At 33.8% G+C, this 17,719-nt stretch overlaps 2 protein-coding genes across 3 annotated transcripts in view; one reads left to right on the top strand and one right to left on the bottom strand.

The window, feature by feature from the left end:
• The window catches only part of EIPR1 (EARP complex and GARP complex interacting protein 1), a 242,999-nt gene that overhangs the window by 78,200 nt on the left and 147,080 nt on the right, over positions 1–17,719 (bottom strand). The window lies entirely within an intron of this gene.
• The window catches only part of TRAPPC12 (trafficking protein particle complex subunit 12), a 48,958-nt gene that overhangs the window by 3,363 nt on the left and 27,876 nt on the right, over positions 1–17,719 (top strand). For both annotated transcript variants that reach the window (XM_079297498.1, XM_079297499.1), the window contains exons 3-5: positions 1,844–1,960; positions 9,134–9,247; positions 10,070–10,208. In XM_079297498.1, the coding sequence (XP_079153624.1) occupies positions 1,844–1,960; positions 9,134–9,247; positions 10,070–10,208 (370 nt within the window). The remainder of the gene's footprint in view (positions 1–1,843; positions 1,961–9,133; positions 9,248–10,069; positions 10,209–17,719) is intronic.

Genomic DNA, 17,719 nt, shown 5'->3' with positions numbered 1-17,719 from the left:
CAGTCTCCAAGAATGATGGTCTCCTTTTTTACAGTTCTCTTTTACCTTCCTCAGCCCAGTCAGGGATTAAAGGCTCATTTCTGCTAATGATTCCCTAAATCTGGGCATGTGCAAATATGCAGATCTACCCTTTAGTGCATAGTTGATGGGGAAGATGTTTGACAATGTCCATTTCTATGAAAGACCTGATGTAAAATCATCAATTGGATTTAAGGAAATCCTAGCGCTTTCTTCATTGTTTATAATTTGTAAGATTCTCCTAGATATGTCCACAGTGACAAGTTTTGAAGTGCTTTAGTTTTAGAAAACTTTCCTCACTTTCAGTTACTGCTTTTTTGTGGCCTGAGTGCATGCATTGACTGGTTTGACATGCCCTAGTTTGGTATCATTGTTCCATGGTATTGCAAATACTTATTTACCTGAAACTGTAATTGTAGAGTGCTTGAAATGTCAACTGAAACCTTGTGGTTTTCAATGTTAAAGCAGCTTCCAACAAGGGTTGGTACAGCTTTGCTGTGAATAGTTTGCTAATGCTGAATGTTAATGCAATATGTTAAACCAGGCTACATGCAGAAAGACGAGAAGTTGGTTGAAAAATGTATTTGCAGAGAGTGAACTCCAATTGTGCTTCAAGGAAGGACTGAAGTTTCACATGATGTATTGATGAGCTTAGGACTTTATTTTTTGCCCTGCTCGCTCAGAAAGGGTACAGTAGGACAAGTTTCATGTTGATAAATCACGCCAAGAAAAATACTGAAGGATTTTTATTTCAGCTGCCTTCTACTTTTTGACAATCATTTAAAAACCATTGTTTTTTAAACTTACCTTGGGTTGTGTATGGTAAAGATTGTCTGTACCAGTGTTGTCCAAGTGTTGGAACAAATCTGAGTGCTGCTTTTTATGTTCTTTCCACTATGCCTTTTTTCATGAGTTGCTCTCTTTTGCCATTGTCCTTTGTTTCCTTACATTGATTTGTACTGTTTCCTACACCAAAGGACTGTTGGAACCGAAGTACTTTTAGGGGGAATTAAAAATTCTTCTGTATTTGTCATTTGTGCTCACTGTCTTTTCTAAATTTATTGGGCTTTTCTGTGAGGGAGGCAGATATATTGTTTATGCATAGGGTAAGTGATATCATTAGAGGTAAAAAGTTTCCTTGTAGTGACACAGTAGTCCTTTCCTTAAGAAACAAGAAACACAAATCTATTTCCCATCACTGTCCACTGGGAAAGTTGAAACACTTAATGTCAATTGTCTTTGTCATAACTAAGCTCTGCTGTTATTATATGCAGTTCACTCTCTTTTTAGGCAAAAAGCTGCTGAGCTCAGCCCAGTTGCTAGTTCTTTTGAAATTTAAAACTTTCTAAAGGGTTGCTGTTTACTTGAGTTTACGATTTCTCTGAGTTTATTTTCTGTGGATATTTAAGGCTAACTTACTGTGTGCATGTTTATCTTTGATCAGTAGATAGCACCATACATTGTTAACATACATTACAAAAACCTGTAAAACTTCCTGGTTTTTATAAGATCTTTAAGGAATATTTTATAAGATATGTGAATGATAATAGTATAAGAAGCAAATAAACCTGAATGTGTCAATGCTAACTCAAACCTATACATGGAAAAGAAACCATAGCAAATCATGTGGAGTAAATGTAGAAGTTTTCATTCCAATGCTGTATATACATGTGCAGTTATATTTATTTCACACTGTACTGGAAACTGTATTTCTCTGGAGGAAAGAACTCTTTTGCTCAGTTTTAATTCTACATTTTATTTTGCTGGAATAATATTTTAAATAGTCTTGTTATCTGTTTTCTTTTTCTGCTTCTTGAACTCCAAGGGAGATGCAGTAAAAGACCTAATGCTTCGCTTCTTGGGGGAGCAGGCTGCAGTGAAGAGACAAGTCTTAAATGCCAACTCTGTAGAGCAGTCATTTGTAGGCTTGAAACAGCTAATTGTAAGTAACAATCATCATATAATATGTATTTAATATTGTATTCCAAGAGGATTGGGAGCTACTGACTGAGGAGGAACTGGGGAAAAAAGAATTTGTGTATTAGTCTATTCCTGATCCTTCTATAGTACTAACCAAACTACAATAATCTTTAATGGAAATGACACTGGGGTTTAACTATTTGGGTTTAAATCACATAGTAAACAATTTTTACATGCAAAAAATACAAAGCATTATTTTAAGTGACTGTGAGATTTTATGTAATACAAATGGTTGCAAAACTGATTTTAAGAATGTTTTTGTTTACCTGTATATGTAAATATACATATGTATACATATGTATAATGTAAATACCTGTTTATGTTTTCACCTGAGTGTTTTGCAAAAAAACATAGAAGTTGTAAATGGCAATCCAAACTGTTATGATAATTGCACCTGCCTAATTTTTTACTTCAGTGCAGAAAAATAAAGCAAATTACTTTCAGAGGAAAGCTTAGCTTAATCCTTTCAATAATGTTAATAATGAAAATAGTTATGTCTAGCAGCATTGTAAACCTTGCCTTGTTCCTTTAACCATTATGTTTGTGTATAAAATTCATTACTATTGCATGACTGAGCCTTACTAAATCTGATGACATAACAAGATGTTTTGGACTTATTTTATTTTTTAAAAAATTGATGAAAAATTACTGAGGAAAAATAGTGAGGAATTATCAGGATAGGCTGCATTTAGTATTTAACATCTTCTAATTTAATCGTGTGATTTTACACATAAAGTTCCAAAACACATGACTTTTTTTGTCACACTAAGATCTCTTAGGAGTTCTCAGCAAGCACTCTTTAGGGAATTCAGAGGTAATTTTAGAAACTAAACATGAAAAAACAGATTGTGATCTCCATCCTAGACACATGCTTTTCTGTTTATCTCAATGTTTTGCTTAACTTGAAAGGGGAAAAAAAAATCTTATGATAAAGTATTCTGCCCATCAGTGTCTGAAGTAGGAGAAGCTTTTTTTCACATTTACTTTCCATCTTCCAGAAGAGAATTTTTGATGTGTGGGAAATGCTTTTCTGTGTAGCCTAGTAGCAGTGTCTATGCAAGCTGTTCTGTGCTGCAGACTATCTTGTACCTTAATTACAGTGCTGCTGCTGATACTGTTTGTGCTTTGAGCGTGCTCTTAAACTTCAGAAGAGTAGTGCTAAAGCTTTTAGGCCCAAGGCAGTAAAGCTAGTTGGCTGTCTGCAGCCACAGGATTTTTTGTTGCTTTTGGCACTTATGGTTACTTATGTTACTTATGTTTTTTTGGTTTTGTTTTTTTTTCTTTTTTTTTTGAAAAAGAACTTGCCTTATTTAGAAGGGTGGGGTTTTTTTATAAAATAGAAACCATTTGGGTAGAAGTTCTTTGGTTTTCAAGGCTTTCAGTCATTAGCTGTTGGTTGGGTTTGAGTACTCAAAATAACTTTCTCAGTTTCATTTGTAGGACTCACGTCTTTTTATGGTGAGAATTAGTTGGTCTCTTTTTGTTTCCTTGTAAACATTGCATTTCTTCTTAAAGTCTAAATGTGGAAAATTTATTTCAGATTGACTATAAAGGGATTTAAGACTTAAAAACATTAAAATCCTGTGCTAAATGATATTAACTAAAAAGATACATGCTTTTTACATACATAATAGGCCAGAATGACATATATAACAAGTACTCTGTTTCTAGTCACGACTTTTACTTTGAGTGAATTCCTGACCAAATATGTTCAGTGAATAAATCTTTTAATGGAAAGGACAACTTACAGGCAATATTTATATTAAAATCTAGTTAAAAACTGGTGAGTATTGGCAATATTGTTGTGCAGTTTCTATAAAGATTTTTTTCCTTTGCTGTTTATTTGGTATCCTTTTGTACTACACATTAAATTTTTTGTCACCCAATTCAATCCTTTGCAGCAACTTAGAGGAGTGTATTTTGAATGTGTCTTCAGTGCAGAGGAGAAATGCTTAGAATTAGGATAAATTTCACCTTTGGACTGATACCTGTTATTTGCATGTTTACATGTGAGTTTTTGTCTGAATTCTCAAGTCAATACAGACCTAATAAGGGAGTCCCTGATCACAAGCTAAATCTACATGGGTTTCCATCTAAAAGTCCCAACAATTATCACATGCTGTAGAAAGACACTAGTGACAGCTGAAACCAAAAGTGAATGTTTAGTCCTGTTGTGAAGAATTTTGTTAGGATAAAATTCTCAGATGATCTTGGGAATCTCCATTGTATTATGGGAACAAAAGAAAAAAAAAAATGGAAAAAAATAAAATCAGTATTCTAAACCTGTCTGCTTCAGAGGAAACTGCTTGTTTAGTGTCTGGTTGCTGTTTTAATCCTGTGTGGGTGGAAAAATATGCTCACCAGTATACCAAATCATCAAACCACAGCAGTCTTCAGTGGCAATTCTGAAGATTCTCTATTCTACCATGCGATTAATTCTGTTAGCTTATTTGGCTGTTTTAATAAATACAGATACACTCCTTCTACTTTCAAAGGCTATTCCACAAGTTCATTGCTTTGGTTGTTAATCAGAAGCATTCTAATCAGTCCTCCCTCAAAGTCTTTTTCCTAATCAAAGCTGAAGTTGTTTACAATAATTTTAAGTGTTTTGGTCTTAGGTTGCTTTTAAAGTAATTTTTCTTTTCCTTAATATTTGCTTCTTCTCCCCTGCTACTTTGTATGAGTAGACAGCCATGGCATTTCATTTTCACTTCTCAAGATTTCCTTTTTAAAGGAGAAAAATAACCTTTCTCTAGTCATCTCATCATGGATGCCTTCATAATCATCTTTGGAGCTCTTCTCAGACTGTCTCCCAGTTGAAGCTAATGTCTTCTTGTTATCACATGCACATCACAGCACATGACATTGTAAATTACGTGACTTGCCTTGTGTTTTACCTTTGCTATTGTTCTGATACTGCAAATCATCTGATCCCCATGTAGTGATGCGGTCCTTACATATTTAAAGTTCCACCTCCTAAGTTACATCTACAAATGAAATGATACCACCTCTTTTAACCAGGGCCACAAAGGAATACTTTATATTGGACTGTTTCTAGTGTGCATTTTCAAATAGTACCTTCTCACATTCCTGTAAAAGTAAGAAACATTTAAGTAAAAGTGCTTTTGTGGGTAAAATGCAGTTGATGCTTGCAGCAAAGAATGTTGAAGACTGATGTCCTTTTGGGAGTGTCAGTGCAGTCTGCTAAAGTTTCCTCAAGTACAACTAATTGTCAAAAAACAAAATTTATCAAGAAATTGCTAACTTCCAAAGGTGCGCCTTTTCTGATGAAATCATCAACAGTAGCATCATGTCTAAGATAAACAGTTTTTCACTAGAAGCAGAACAGAAGTTGTTAAACTTTGCTAACAAAATTGTTCAGCATCAATTTGATCTCTAAATTATTTGAATGAGATTTTTGCCAGTATGCCAAAGGTGGTTTATTGAACCAACTGTACTTTCATGTTTTCAGTTTCTTCTGTGGGATGGGCAACAGTGAATTGGAAATGCTTTACTGGTAGCAAAATGGTGTAGAGAGGGTGTAGGTGAATTAGTTTTACAACTTTAGAGCTTTAAAGACATATGGGGCTCCTGGAGCAGTTCTGCAAAATAATTGTATAATAACTTGTAAATAGAATTATACATCTGTACTGGATAAGTTTTTGTATTTTTTTTAACTGAAAACAGAAAATCTGGGTTTTCAGTTTCTAAAAACTTTTATGAATCTGGCATAGGAACATGTATTTACATCTAGAGCAAATAAATGTAAGCAAGATCTTGTAACAGTGTTGCTTTGTTTTACAGTAGCAAATGCAACGTGCAAGCTGCAATTATGTTAGTTCTTGTTATTCCATATTTTAGACCAATTTTTTACCCTCATTTGAACAAATAGCACAGTCCTGCTTACCAGAAGTGCTTCTGATGTATTCAGTTGTAAGGTGCCTGCAGCAAGAGTAAAATTCAGTCTTTTGTAGTTGTCATACTTAAAAAAAGGTTGCTGTATCTTGCCACTATAAATGTGTTTCCTCTAAATATGGAATTATTTCTTCAAGCTTCTTCTTCATCGACCAAGAAAGGGTTACTAGCTACATTTTCTTAATTGATGTATAAGTGCTCTACCAATGTAATTTATAGGAGAGAAGCATGTCATATCTAGTGGAGGAGGACATTTTAATCACTTTAATGGTACTGCATGTAGAGTTAATGACTCCCTTTGAGTCTATTTTTAAAAAGTTGTATACTGTTACTTTTGCACATGAGTAATATTGTGCTTTTGCTTATATTTTCAAATATAACGCATCAGGATACGGTGGTATAGCATACATATTCACTTTAATAAGTTAGAAATTGTCCTTAAAAATAGGGGAGGATATTGCTCTTTTGTTTCTAAATCAGTGAGCATTTTCCTACATTTTTATAGCTGTTTTGAGAGAAGGTGGGAGTAGCACAAATTGTAAAGTGTATGCTTTTGTGAAGAGGTTGCGTTTCTGTACTAAGAAGCAACATTTTTATTGGATAAAATTTCAGTGGTTTTCCTGAGAAACTGAACAATGTTATAGATTATCTCTGTGTATCAGAGGAGTTCCCTTTTCATCATTGAACACATTTTCTGTAGATTGCCAGTTTGCATGCCTCTCTTTGCTTAACAGAAGAATTACATTTGAAATCTGTTTTACTATGCAGTTTCCAGTCTGTATGTAAACCTCCTCCAGGATTTCTGTGTTTTTTTGAAGAACAGAGAAGTTCTGTAAGGAATGATGCACTGTCTGTTGGGTGGCTGATCTACTTGGCCTAGTTTTGATGTGTGTACAGCAGTCAGTACTGAGATGGTTTGGTTTTTTGGTTATGTATATCATTTCACTAGATCAACATCTAGTCTAATAGTGTTTAAAAAGTACAAAACCCATGCAAGCTGGTGCCTTTCATTAAGAGAACAACAGGTCCATACTTTTGCAGGGAGTGGAAAGATGATATTAACATCATGTAGAGTTCTTTTCTTCCAGGCTGTTGCTGTGTTAGTGAACTGTTTAGCAATAATATTTGGCTGACAGTATTTTTTCTTAGAGAAATATGTATTTTCACACAATTACAGTTAGACAACTATATTCTGATTATCACAGAATATTTTTGTTTTCGAGAATGTTCTTCAGTATTTTTTATGCTGTTTCTGAAGTTGTAGTAACCATATTTGCTTTGGGTCTCTACTTAAAACTTACAAACAAAATTCAGATATAAGGAACCTGGATTTTTAGAACTGTGTGGTTGGAGACCATAGGAAGCACAAAAGTGACCTGCAAGGTTTTAAGGGATGTTTGAAATGGATTAAGATTTCTGGTAGACTGACAACTCTTAAGTCTGGTACAATTTGCCTGGGACAATAATGTGTCCAGTTAATGTCAAATTAAGTTGTACTGCCAGCAGCCTTCTCATAAGCTTCCACAGAGAATTATACTCCATGACTAGGGGGCAGCTCTAATTTTGAAATCATTGCAAATATTATGTTTCATTTTCCAGCAAGGACTGTTTTCACAACAATTGTCAGACTTGGTTCTCTTGACTGTCTTGTTCGATAAGGTATTTTTTTGTCCCTGCCTGAAATAAAATTTAAAAGATTGTAGCAACTAAGTTGGTCATAAATGATCCATTACTATTTTTTGATCCTAGCTCTCATTTGGGAAGAAAAGTTTAGCAGTTTTAGAGTCTGTGTTTGCTCCTGTTCTAAGTATTGTAAGAACTTAGTTTGTCTCTCCAGAAGAGCAATGAATTTCAGGCAATCCATGTCAGTATACCTCTGCTTTTCAAAGTTAATAGAGGTAGATATTAAAGGATGTTATAATGCATTATCAATTCCTGCTCTTTCATAACAGTGTAGATGGCTCAGTCTGCCATGCTGTTTCATGGTCTTGCTGTCAACCAACTTTTGCATTTCCAGTGGAGCTCAACTTTATCTGGCATTTGACAATGCTGAGAGTCAGTGCATGGTTAGTGCATGGTGATCTCTGTAGTGGCCTGATTGCAGCCTCTGTGGCTGCAGAATGGGGGCCAGAAAGTTGGGAAACTCTTCAGTTGTTACTACTGGTTTTTCAATGTGACTGCTGTATCAACACATTTTCTAGAACATTGGAAGGAAATTAATAAAATACCAATTCAAGATTAGTATCTGAACTTTTCAAGCACCAATGGAAATGTATTTTATTCCTTTACATTTAATCAGACAACATCATTATTTTCTATTACAGTAATATTTTTCTATGTATTAAGAAACTATTTGAAAACATATTACTTTCAAGAATAACATATATATACTTTAGAATGACCTGCTGAGTATATGTCTCTTTTAAAACTGCTGTGTATAATAGAAAATTTATGATAGTTTAAAACCTGTGAAGCATTAAACTGTGCTTTAAGTTTTTGGTTTGTTGCATTAGACTATATAAGGCAGAAACATTATTGGGGTATTTCTGTTGAAAAACTGATTAACAGTGCGAGACTACAGATCGATTTGTCTAACAAGGGATGTTTTTGTTTTATGAATAAAAAAACTAATTTAAGAGTATTTTGAAATTAGTCATGCAGTGGAAATCCAGATGTTTGTTTTAGAGGTGAAACAGTTCTTAATGTTCTGAATTTATCATTTATGCATTGTATTCTTCCTTGTTCTTTGTTTTTGATTGATAGGAATTTTGTATTCTGGACAATGCTAGAAGTTTCTTTTCATTAAGTGAACTGTACTGGGGTTATAATCTGAGATACTGAAGTCAGTGAGACAAGAATGAGCACTGAATACTCTATGATTGTAGCATAACCTGGATATTATTGATAACACATTTTTCTCCCAAAGTTGTGAATGTTATAGTATATTTATATGATCAAACATTATATCGTTTTAAGTTTAGAATTATGTATGGTATTGTATATTATTTTATTTTAGTGATCTGGTGATATTAATCCTTGTTTTCCCTTTTTGCCTAATTAGACGTGCAGCTTTGACAAATTACATTCTGCTTCTCACTGACCAGCTCTCCTGACCTGGTCATTATTACTGATGGGTTCATGTTACTGCTGCAGGCAAAATCAGCAATTGTGTATTTTAGGGACTTTATGATTTTGCTACTTAATCTGTTCTTCTTCCCAGAGCAGTAAAAACTGGAGAGCAGCAGTTGACTTGTGTGGGCGGCTTCTAACTGCACATGGTCAAGGCTATAAAAAAAGTGGATTACCTGCTAGCCATACAACAGATTCTTTACAGGTATGTTTAAATCTATGCCCTTGTCACTTTTTTCCCCAACAATATTCATAGTTGCTTTTTTTAACATGATCAAACGCCTTTTCCTCATTGTAACATAGAAACTGAGGTTATTTAAGTATTTTAGCAAGTCACTTTTTCTGTTTGTTTATGTAAAGTAGGCCTTCATTTAAGACAAACTGTTTTTTAAAGAAAATCCAATCTCAATTCCATGTTTTTAAAGGTTTTTACACTAGTAAAATGGAATATGTTTTGCTGTTTTGAAAGACTCACTCTGTTAAAGTTCATGGAACTATCTAGATTGTGAACTTGATAGTAAGATTCCGCATGTTAAAAATGTATTTCATGTTGCTTAAGAAGATAAGAATCCAAATTAATAAAATACTGCAAGTGATTCAGATGTGACCAGATGAGAACTCATGTTTTTGACCCCAGTGATTATAAAGCTCGTGGAGTTTCACCAAGACATTTTTAAGAATATCATAAAGTTAGAAAAGCAGTTAAAATACCAGATTGATAATTTGTACATGCCAGTTCATTTCAGAGACGTATTCTAATTTTGAAGCAGGTTACTTTTTAAACTTCATCTTAAAAATCTTAGTACCTTTACAAACAAACATTGGTCCTCTGAGTTTTGTTTTAATGATTTGATAAAAAGTGCTCTGTAAAAGAGCAGATAAATATAAATCCTGATTCTTTTCAGTAATAGAGAAATTCTTTACTCAGCTTTCATCAGAAAAAGTTGAAATTGTATTGGATGTGGCTTTTGATTGAAGCTAATAACAGACCTTGTCTTTCCTTTTTTTTATATGTATTAATTTTTAGCTGTGGTTTGTGAGACTAGCACTGCTGGTAAAACTGAATCTGTTCCAAAATGCAGAAATGGAATTTGAACCATTTGGAAATTTAGACCAGCCTGATCTTTATTATGAATATTACCCTAACGTATACCCTGGACGTAAAGGTAAAACACTTGATTTCATTAAATGCTTTCATTTTTTTCTGTTTTTACCAGTCTTTATAAAATATTAGCTGGATTCAGAAGGTCTTTAAGCCTAAAGCATTGGAGAGCTTTGGATTATGTTGGTTTTGGTTTGTTTCTTTGCCCAGAAGAACATGATTGATTAGTATATTAAAGTTCTGCTAGCATTATGGAGCTAGCAATAAGAAGTAACAGAGCAATATAGGTAGGCAGTGTATTCCATGATGCTGCTGCAGGGGAATGTTTTTAACAAGTAAATGTACTATTTTAGTTCTGTGATACTGAAATTAAAAACTACCAACCTTGAGTAGTTCATTTTACCCAAAAACAGGCTTGAAAGATGATCAGAGAGTTTGTGGAAACAGTCTCTATAAGCTTTTTCCTCTTCAGGTCATCCAGGTAGTGTCACTATACTATCTTTAACCCTTGCATGCCCATATGCTACTGTAGGTGCTATTTCCTTGTTTCTAGGATTTAAAAAAAAAACAAAACAAACAAAAACTAAAGGTAAAACTAAGTTAAGAATTCTCCTTAATTGAAACATGATTAAATGTAATATTATTAGCTAAATAATTGAAAGTAAGTGAAAAATCAGAGATTTACTATGTATCTCTTTATTGAAAAGAACAAAAACAACAACAGTTTCAATTCTTTCTAAGCAGTTGGTCTCAAGTTACAAATGCACTACTTCCCACTGCTCCAAATAGCCCACAGGTTAACCACATAGTTCAACTACTCCAGATTCTTTAGTTCTCCAGAAGTCTGGGTTTGAAAAATCGCTATTTTTAAGTGCAATTTTCCTCCTGTTCAGGCTATTTTGGATTTTATTTTTTCTATATCTGTTATTTAGAAAATAATTTCTCTCTAATGCAAGTACACTGTTGAGTGTTCTTAATGTTCTTTGGCTTTTGTATTTGAACCACAGTGTGTAATAAAACATTTGTAAAAAGCAGTTGTTACAGGCAGTGCAACTCTCTGAAAAATTGCAGTCCATTTTACATATGATGCTGGTAGTCTTGATGGGGTAACCTAGAAAGATAGAAGATTTTGAGGAAGGAAAGTTGGTGTCAGAAAGTTCATGATTTTTTGCAGATTATTTTGCTTAGTGATGCAAAAGATCAGTTGCAACCCAGCAAGGCCAGTGTTGCCTTCCTAGAACAACTCCCTGCAGCATTACTCATCTTCCATCAGGTAATCACAGGCAATCCACTGGGAAGGAACTGTGTCAGTTGGAAGAGTGAAAGAGGTCCTGGTCATCAGGTGGGACAGCCTTTTGGATCTGGTGTTCTTAGGGTGGCTGCACACATGATGCTGCAGCAGTAGTAGTTTTCCACAGGCATATGTATGTATCACATCTCTTTCAATGTTAAAAATAAGCTATTTCATCTAAGAAAAATCCTTGCAGGTCATGTCAGAATTTGAGGCACTTGAGTGCTTGTGCCACAGATGATGCAGGGAGCAGCAGTTCTGGACAGGTGTTGCAATCACCTGTCTTGTGACTGAGCTTTGCATCCTAGAACAATCTCTCAACCACTGTGGCTATTCCATACAAGTTATGAGGATATTGATGATAAAAAATGGTGAGCTTAAGGAAGATAATCTATTTCATAATTGCATGGCTCAGTTAATTTTTAACAATTGAACATGCCAACTGGGACCATACTCTGATCATTTATAAGGAAAATAGGATCAAGGTTGAATGGAGCTGACCTGTTAGTTGTAGATATCTCCTATACATCCAACAAGATGATGATGTGGGAACAGTTATCAAACATTCCTTATATAGTTTTGAGGAGAGAGAAATGCCTTTTGCAGGGATGTAGGAGAAAACAAGCAGTTCTTTTTCATCTAGCGTTAAACTATGCTATGCTGGATTATGGATAAAGAAATTTAATATACATGCATTGTTAACCAGCTAATTTAAATAATAAAATACCAATAAATCATTCCTGTATTTTGGTTGAACTCTATTAGTATGAATACACAATCCACTGCTATTTGGCAATTTTGTGTATCATTTTGTGGTGTAATAAGCATAAAAGAAAGGGCTTAATTCAACGTTTTAATTTTGATTCATGGTATATAAATGGAATAAGCACTTAAAAGTCAATTTAAAAATAGAGAGTACAGATATAAATAATGTACCCATTAATTGTAATACAGATAATACTTTGCATAATTCCTTTGTATTCAATATATTCATACTAAAAAATGTAGTACATGAGGAAGTTTTCTGGGTTTTGTACATGAAGTAGGGAAAGTTCGAAATTTACAGCAGTGAGAATAGCCCTGCATCCATTAATCTCTGAGAAATCTATCTCAAAGAATTTAAGTTACGAGTAACTGTATGAAAAGTAAAAGATGTTTTTCTATTAATTTAACTTAACATGGCCAACATATATCCTTTTTATTTCCCTCTGAAACTTGCTTAAAGCTGTTTCCCTTTCAACAGTGCTGCTAATCTCCATTTCCTTCTCATATTTTGTATGGTATTTGCAGCCATGATGTGCATTGTTCCCAATATTAATGTCTTTATCATGGCTGTGAGACCTGGTCCTTCTGGAATCTTCCTTTCCAGGTTTCTGTGGGCTCTGTAATCTGCATTGCCTGTAGGAGTGCAGCCTATTAGGATGTTGATTCTACCAGAATCCTTGTATTGGCCAGTGGGGTTGGTTAAGGCACTCATAGATCATTCCTGATTGATGAGGAACAGAGAACAACCTGCTCTCATTTTCTAGTAAGAACTTAAAATTTTTTAGTTATAAATTTATTTATTGTTAAATACATCTGCGTAAAGGCATTAGAAGTCCTATTTTTGCATGTAATTTTTTTCTTTCATAATAGGTAGGTCCTTAGGTCAGGAACCCTGTTTCAGATGGCTTCCTGTACATCTTCATTGTATTATGTGGGATATATAAGGCTGAACTTTTGTTATTGTTCTCATGACAGATGGATTTCAGGAATTTTTTTTAAGGATTTTAACTTTATATTTACACAGTCTCACCCACTTCTATTCATACCATTTGTGTCTGTGTTCCTTGTGATATATAATCAACTCTCATGTGATAGCTTGCCTAACCTGAGACAGCCTTTCCATTGTTAATGCCAGTCTGTTTCTGAATCTTTGAGAGCCAACAATTAAAACAGAACATTAAAGAGCTGTTTCATTCTTCTATGAGGTAATTTGGTCTTATTTCTGGTTAATATAGCAGAAAGTTCCAGAAAAGTTAATGCTACCAAAATCAGTCTTCTAAAGCTACAAAACTTGTGAATAGTTTATTTTGTGTTGCAAAGGGGAAAAAAAAAACCAACTATGCTATAGTTTACTATTTAAAAATTGAACTTCTGTTCCCCTGACCAGAGGCTTATGTAACATGGGGTGAGGTTTCTTTCCCTTTCCCTTTTTCATGTTCTTTGTGATGATGCAGCATCATCTGTATTCCTCGAAATTAAATCACTCTTCTATTCTCTGGTGGGAAGGGCCTAAATAAGGAACATGGCATTAACTAGAAATTTACTTCATAGTGCATTCCTTCCCTTGAGCTCCAGTTTCAATACCAACACAACACAAGGTTTTGCAAAGTGTGGCAATGTTGGGACTAATGTGTCCTGCAATAGGATGGCACTTCTGGATGGACAGTGATAGTTTTAAAAAATAACATAAATAATATATAAATAATATATAAATAATTTTTTCCTATCTGTACAACGTAGCGTGAGTCTAGATATCACAACTTCTTTAGCACTTTTCACTACTGATACTTTTATGACATTACTAATATCCACTGTATTTAGAATTTTTATCAGAAATAATGGAAAAAAAATTGATAGGAAAAAATGAGTGTGTGATGTCATTTTTAATGTGTCCTTAGTTACTCAGGCAGTGGTCTTAATTTGTTTCTTTTATTCAGTTTTGAAATTCCAGTCATTCTAAAGGAATTATACATGGTCTAGAACTGTCACACTAACCCATGTTGTAAGCAAGTTTTCAGCACTGATGTCTAAAGTGAACTGTAATAATTGCTACTACATTTTGTAAGCTTAAAAACTAGCAAAATTTCTAGTGAGAAATTTGTTTTATGTCTGTTGATACAGAGATACTGTGTTAGCTATGAAAACACTTATCCAAATTATTTCTCTAATACCCACAAAAGGCATTTTACAGGTGTCTGGACCGTGTGTAGTTCAGAGGACTCAGTATGAGTTGCAAGGTCTCCCTGAAGCTTGAATGTAATCCTGTGCCATAAATAAGGACAGACCTGGATTGGGGAAATTTTCCCCTTTATGTGATGCCTCTACAGTGGTGTTTGGCCATTTTGAGTTTGCTGTCTTCCTTCCTTTTTTTCTTCTACTTGTCTATGCTAGTAGGAGGCAGGGTGACTGAAACTTCCCTTTTTTAATATATGGGGTCTGATGATGCGATAAATCATCCTTTTTTTCACCCTCATCAGATTTGTTAGTGGGATAACTGTGGCAGAATGTGAAGTGGTTTGGGGAAAAAAGTTTAATAATAATAAAAGGATTAATAATAAAATATTGTGGTAGGTAGAGAAACAAAAGGAAGTAACCAATGTAAAAACGAAGGTAAGAAATGCACAGGCTAAAGAAATGATGTCTTAGAGAGGGATCCTCTTTGTTAATAAATTTTGCAGGAAAGCTGAAAAAAATACTCCACTGTTACACGTGGTTCTGTTTTTTTTCTCATATGTTACCACAAGTACTGCCTTAAGTTAACACTCCCATGTCAACTGATGCAGTCTTGACAGTTGCTCAGGAGAGTTCTTCATTCAAGCTTGTGTTGGCAGTTAAAAGTGTATTAAAACTTCTAGTGCCACGGGTTACCCATTATTTTGTTTTCATGATTGTGTACCTCTCTTCTGCCTCTTTAAATTCACTATTCTGTTGCTTCAGAGCTACTGTCTACAGTAAAATCAGCTAATACAGCTTGAATAAATACCACTCGAATGTTATGATTCCACTTTGTTATTCAGGCTACTCGACAGGGAAAAAGAATTTTTTCTGAAATAATACAGATATTGTAGTTAAGAAATATAGATATAATCTAAAGGGGTAGAGTACTGCTAAAATTCTTAGTTGTGCATTCTCTCCCAAGGCTATATAGTCTCATTATAGACAGTGCCAGCTTCACACAGGATTTCTTAATACTATGAGCAAGTAACTAATTTCTAAATTCTACCTTATCAGTAGGTAAGATTCAGGGTGATATCTTTGCTGCAGGGAAATTTTTGTAGACTTTTCCTACATTCTTTATCCTATGTTTTCCTTTCTTCAATGCAAGTAACTCCAAATTACTTAAAAGGTATTTTTGAAACTTTTTAAAATCAGATCATGATTCAGAGTTTCTGTTCTTAGGTCATGTGCAGTTAAATTGTAAAGTATATGCAAGTATGTAATTTCAGATAAAATTTTCAATGCATTTTCTTTAAATGGTTACAAGCATTTAGTCTCCATCTCATCTTCAATCTCTCTATATTGAAGGTAATAAACAAAAACTTGGAAACTGGTCTCTTGAATTGGGATTTTTGAGTGTGCTTTTAATTTCTAGTCAATGAATCTAGGATATGAAGTTTGCTACATTATCCCTCTTAAAAATCCTATAAATTATACGAATACACTATTGGTAGAAGTATGTTTGTGCATATAAAGGCAAGCATGTATATCTCTCTATGTATATATATATGTAAAGCAGAATATTTTTCAGAAACTCAATGTTGTGTATTTCTCTTTTACCCAGTGAAGGAAGGAATTGTTCATTTTGTTTTGGTTTGAGGTTTTTTATGATTGTAAGATACCACTAAATTCTTTCAGTAGTTGAAAATCTGCTCTTCTGATGCTTTTTGGCATTTGAGATTTGTTGAACAAACTATAGAAGGCAGATTAGAAAGCATTTCTGGTTACTGGTTTGCAACAAGAAAATTCAAAGATAAAATAGCTGGTCATAGGAATACTCTTCTCCAAAAGGGCTGCAGATGAGGACTGCAGCTTGAATTTGATTGACATGAGGTGATGTTTTGTTTTGACAGTTATGAAAATGTGCAGCTGTTCATAGAGAAATAGAAATTGAAATCTCTGGTCTTAGGAAATTCTACCTGATCTTGCTCTTTATTCCATCTGTTCCCATACTTTCAGTGTATCCATTTTCCTTTCAACAGACTGTTTTTTACTTTTTGTATGATAGTAATACATATATATACATACAAATGATATTAATTCATGTGAAAGTGACAATCAAAAATCACATTCTATGAAAAAATCTCCAGTGTATTTAAAAGTGATTGCTAAGAAAATTATCTTAAACCATTTTCCATTATATTTTTTTCATATATTATTATGAAAATCCTAAAGAGGAGCAACAGAAGTCAACTGTAAAATGTCAAGCTAGAATAAGACCTGTTTAACTCAAAGTAAAATTTCAATATATAGCAGTAATTGTAAGGTATTGCCTTCTGTGGAAATTATCTAAGCTTAGCTGGCATAGTTTTTCTGTGTAAGAGGACATTACTGTAGAAATCAGAAGTCTAAAATAGAGAGCAAAATCCATTCTCCTATGCTAACTAAACATTTTAATTACAGGGTATGCTATTTGTTTTAAATACTTCCTTGACATGTTGCCCTGTTAACTTCAGTACTAAGTGAAATATAATAGGGTATGCAGGTTTAATTCAGAGTGGTTTGTTCAGAGTTTCAAATTGCAGAAGGCAGTCTGTGATAGATTCAATGCTTATATAAAATTTTCTTGTCCCTAGTGGGATACCAGAAGAATAGATATGTATGCCTGCTTATAATTTAAACCTGTTACAAAAAAATATGTCTAAATATGTCTTTCCCTGCATGTTTTAAGTGGCCTAAAAGCAAGTAGGTGAAACTTTTCAGAAAAGATAAGGTAATCTTTAGTCTAATAAGTACATGTATTATTTTGGTTACAGCTGAATGTTCATGCAGTCAATCAAACCTTCTTGTTTTTTCTCCCTCCAATATAAGTATGTTAATTGAGGGAAGTATAGGGTTTTTTTTCCCTGCTATTTTTTTTTCATTAAATTTTCTACTCAAAATTTTACCACCTGTCTTTCAGACCTTCCTAATGCTATTATTGATGTATTTGAGTCATCAGCAAAATTCATTAACTTCTTCCCAATTGTTAAACTAGACAATGTAAAATGAAAATCACAGTGTTTTCTGAAAATCTTTTGCCTTTTTTTAAGTCCACCTCTTGTCAGTCCTAGCACAGCTGTTAATCAGTTACAGAATTACATTGGTGAACAGATCTCTTTACATGCATTTTTCTATTACTGACATGTATTTCTTTTTGAGGAATGTATGTAAATTGCATTAGCACCTTATGTAAGTAGCGCTCATTGAAAATTTTACCAAATCTAAGTAAATTTATGGCCCTTATTTTAACCAGAAAGTCAGTCTATTACTGTAGGAACTGAATTAGATACATTACCCATACCTCATATAATTTAACTAAA

The sequence above is a fragment of the Erithacus rubecula genome (genome assembly GCF_903797595.1).
Source record: "Erithacus rubecula genome assembly, chromosome: 2".
NCBI classification, from domain to species: domain Eukaryota; kingdom Metazoa; phylum Chordata; class Aves; order Passeriformes; family Muscicapidae; genus Erithacus; species Erithacus rubecula.
This window is presented reverse-complemented; position numbering and strand designations above follow the sequence as displayed.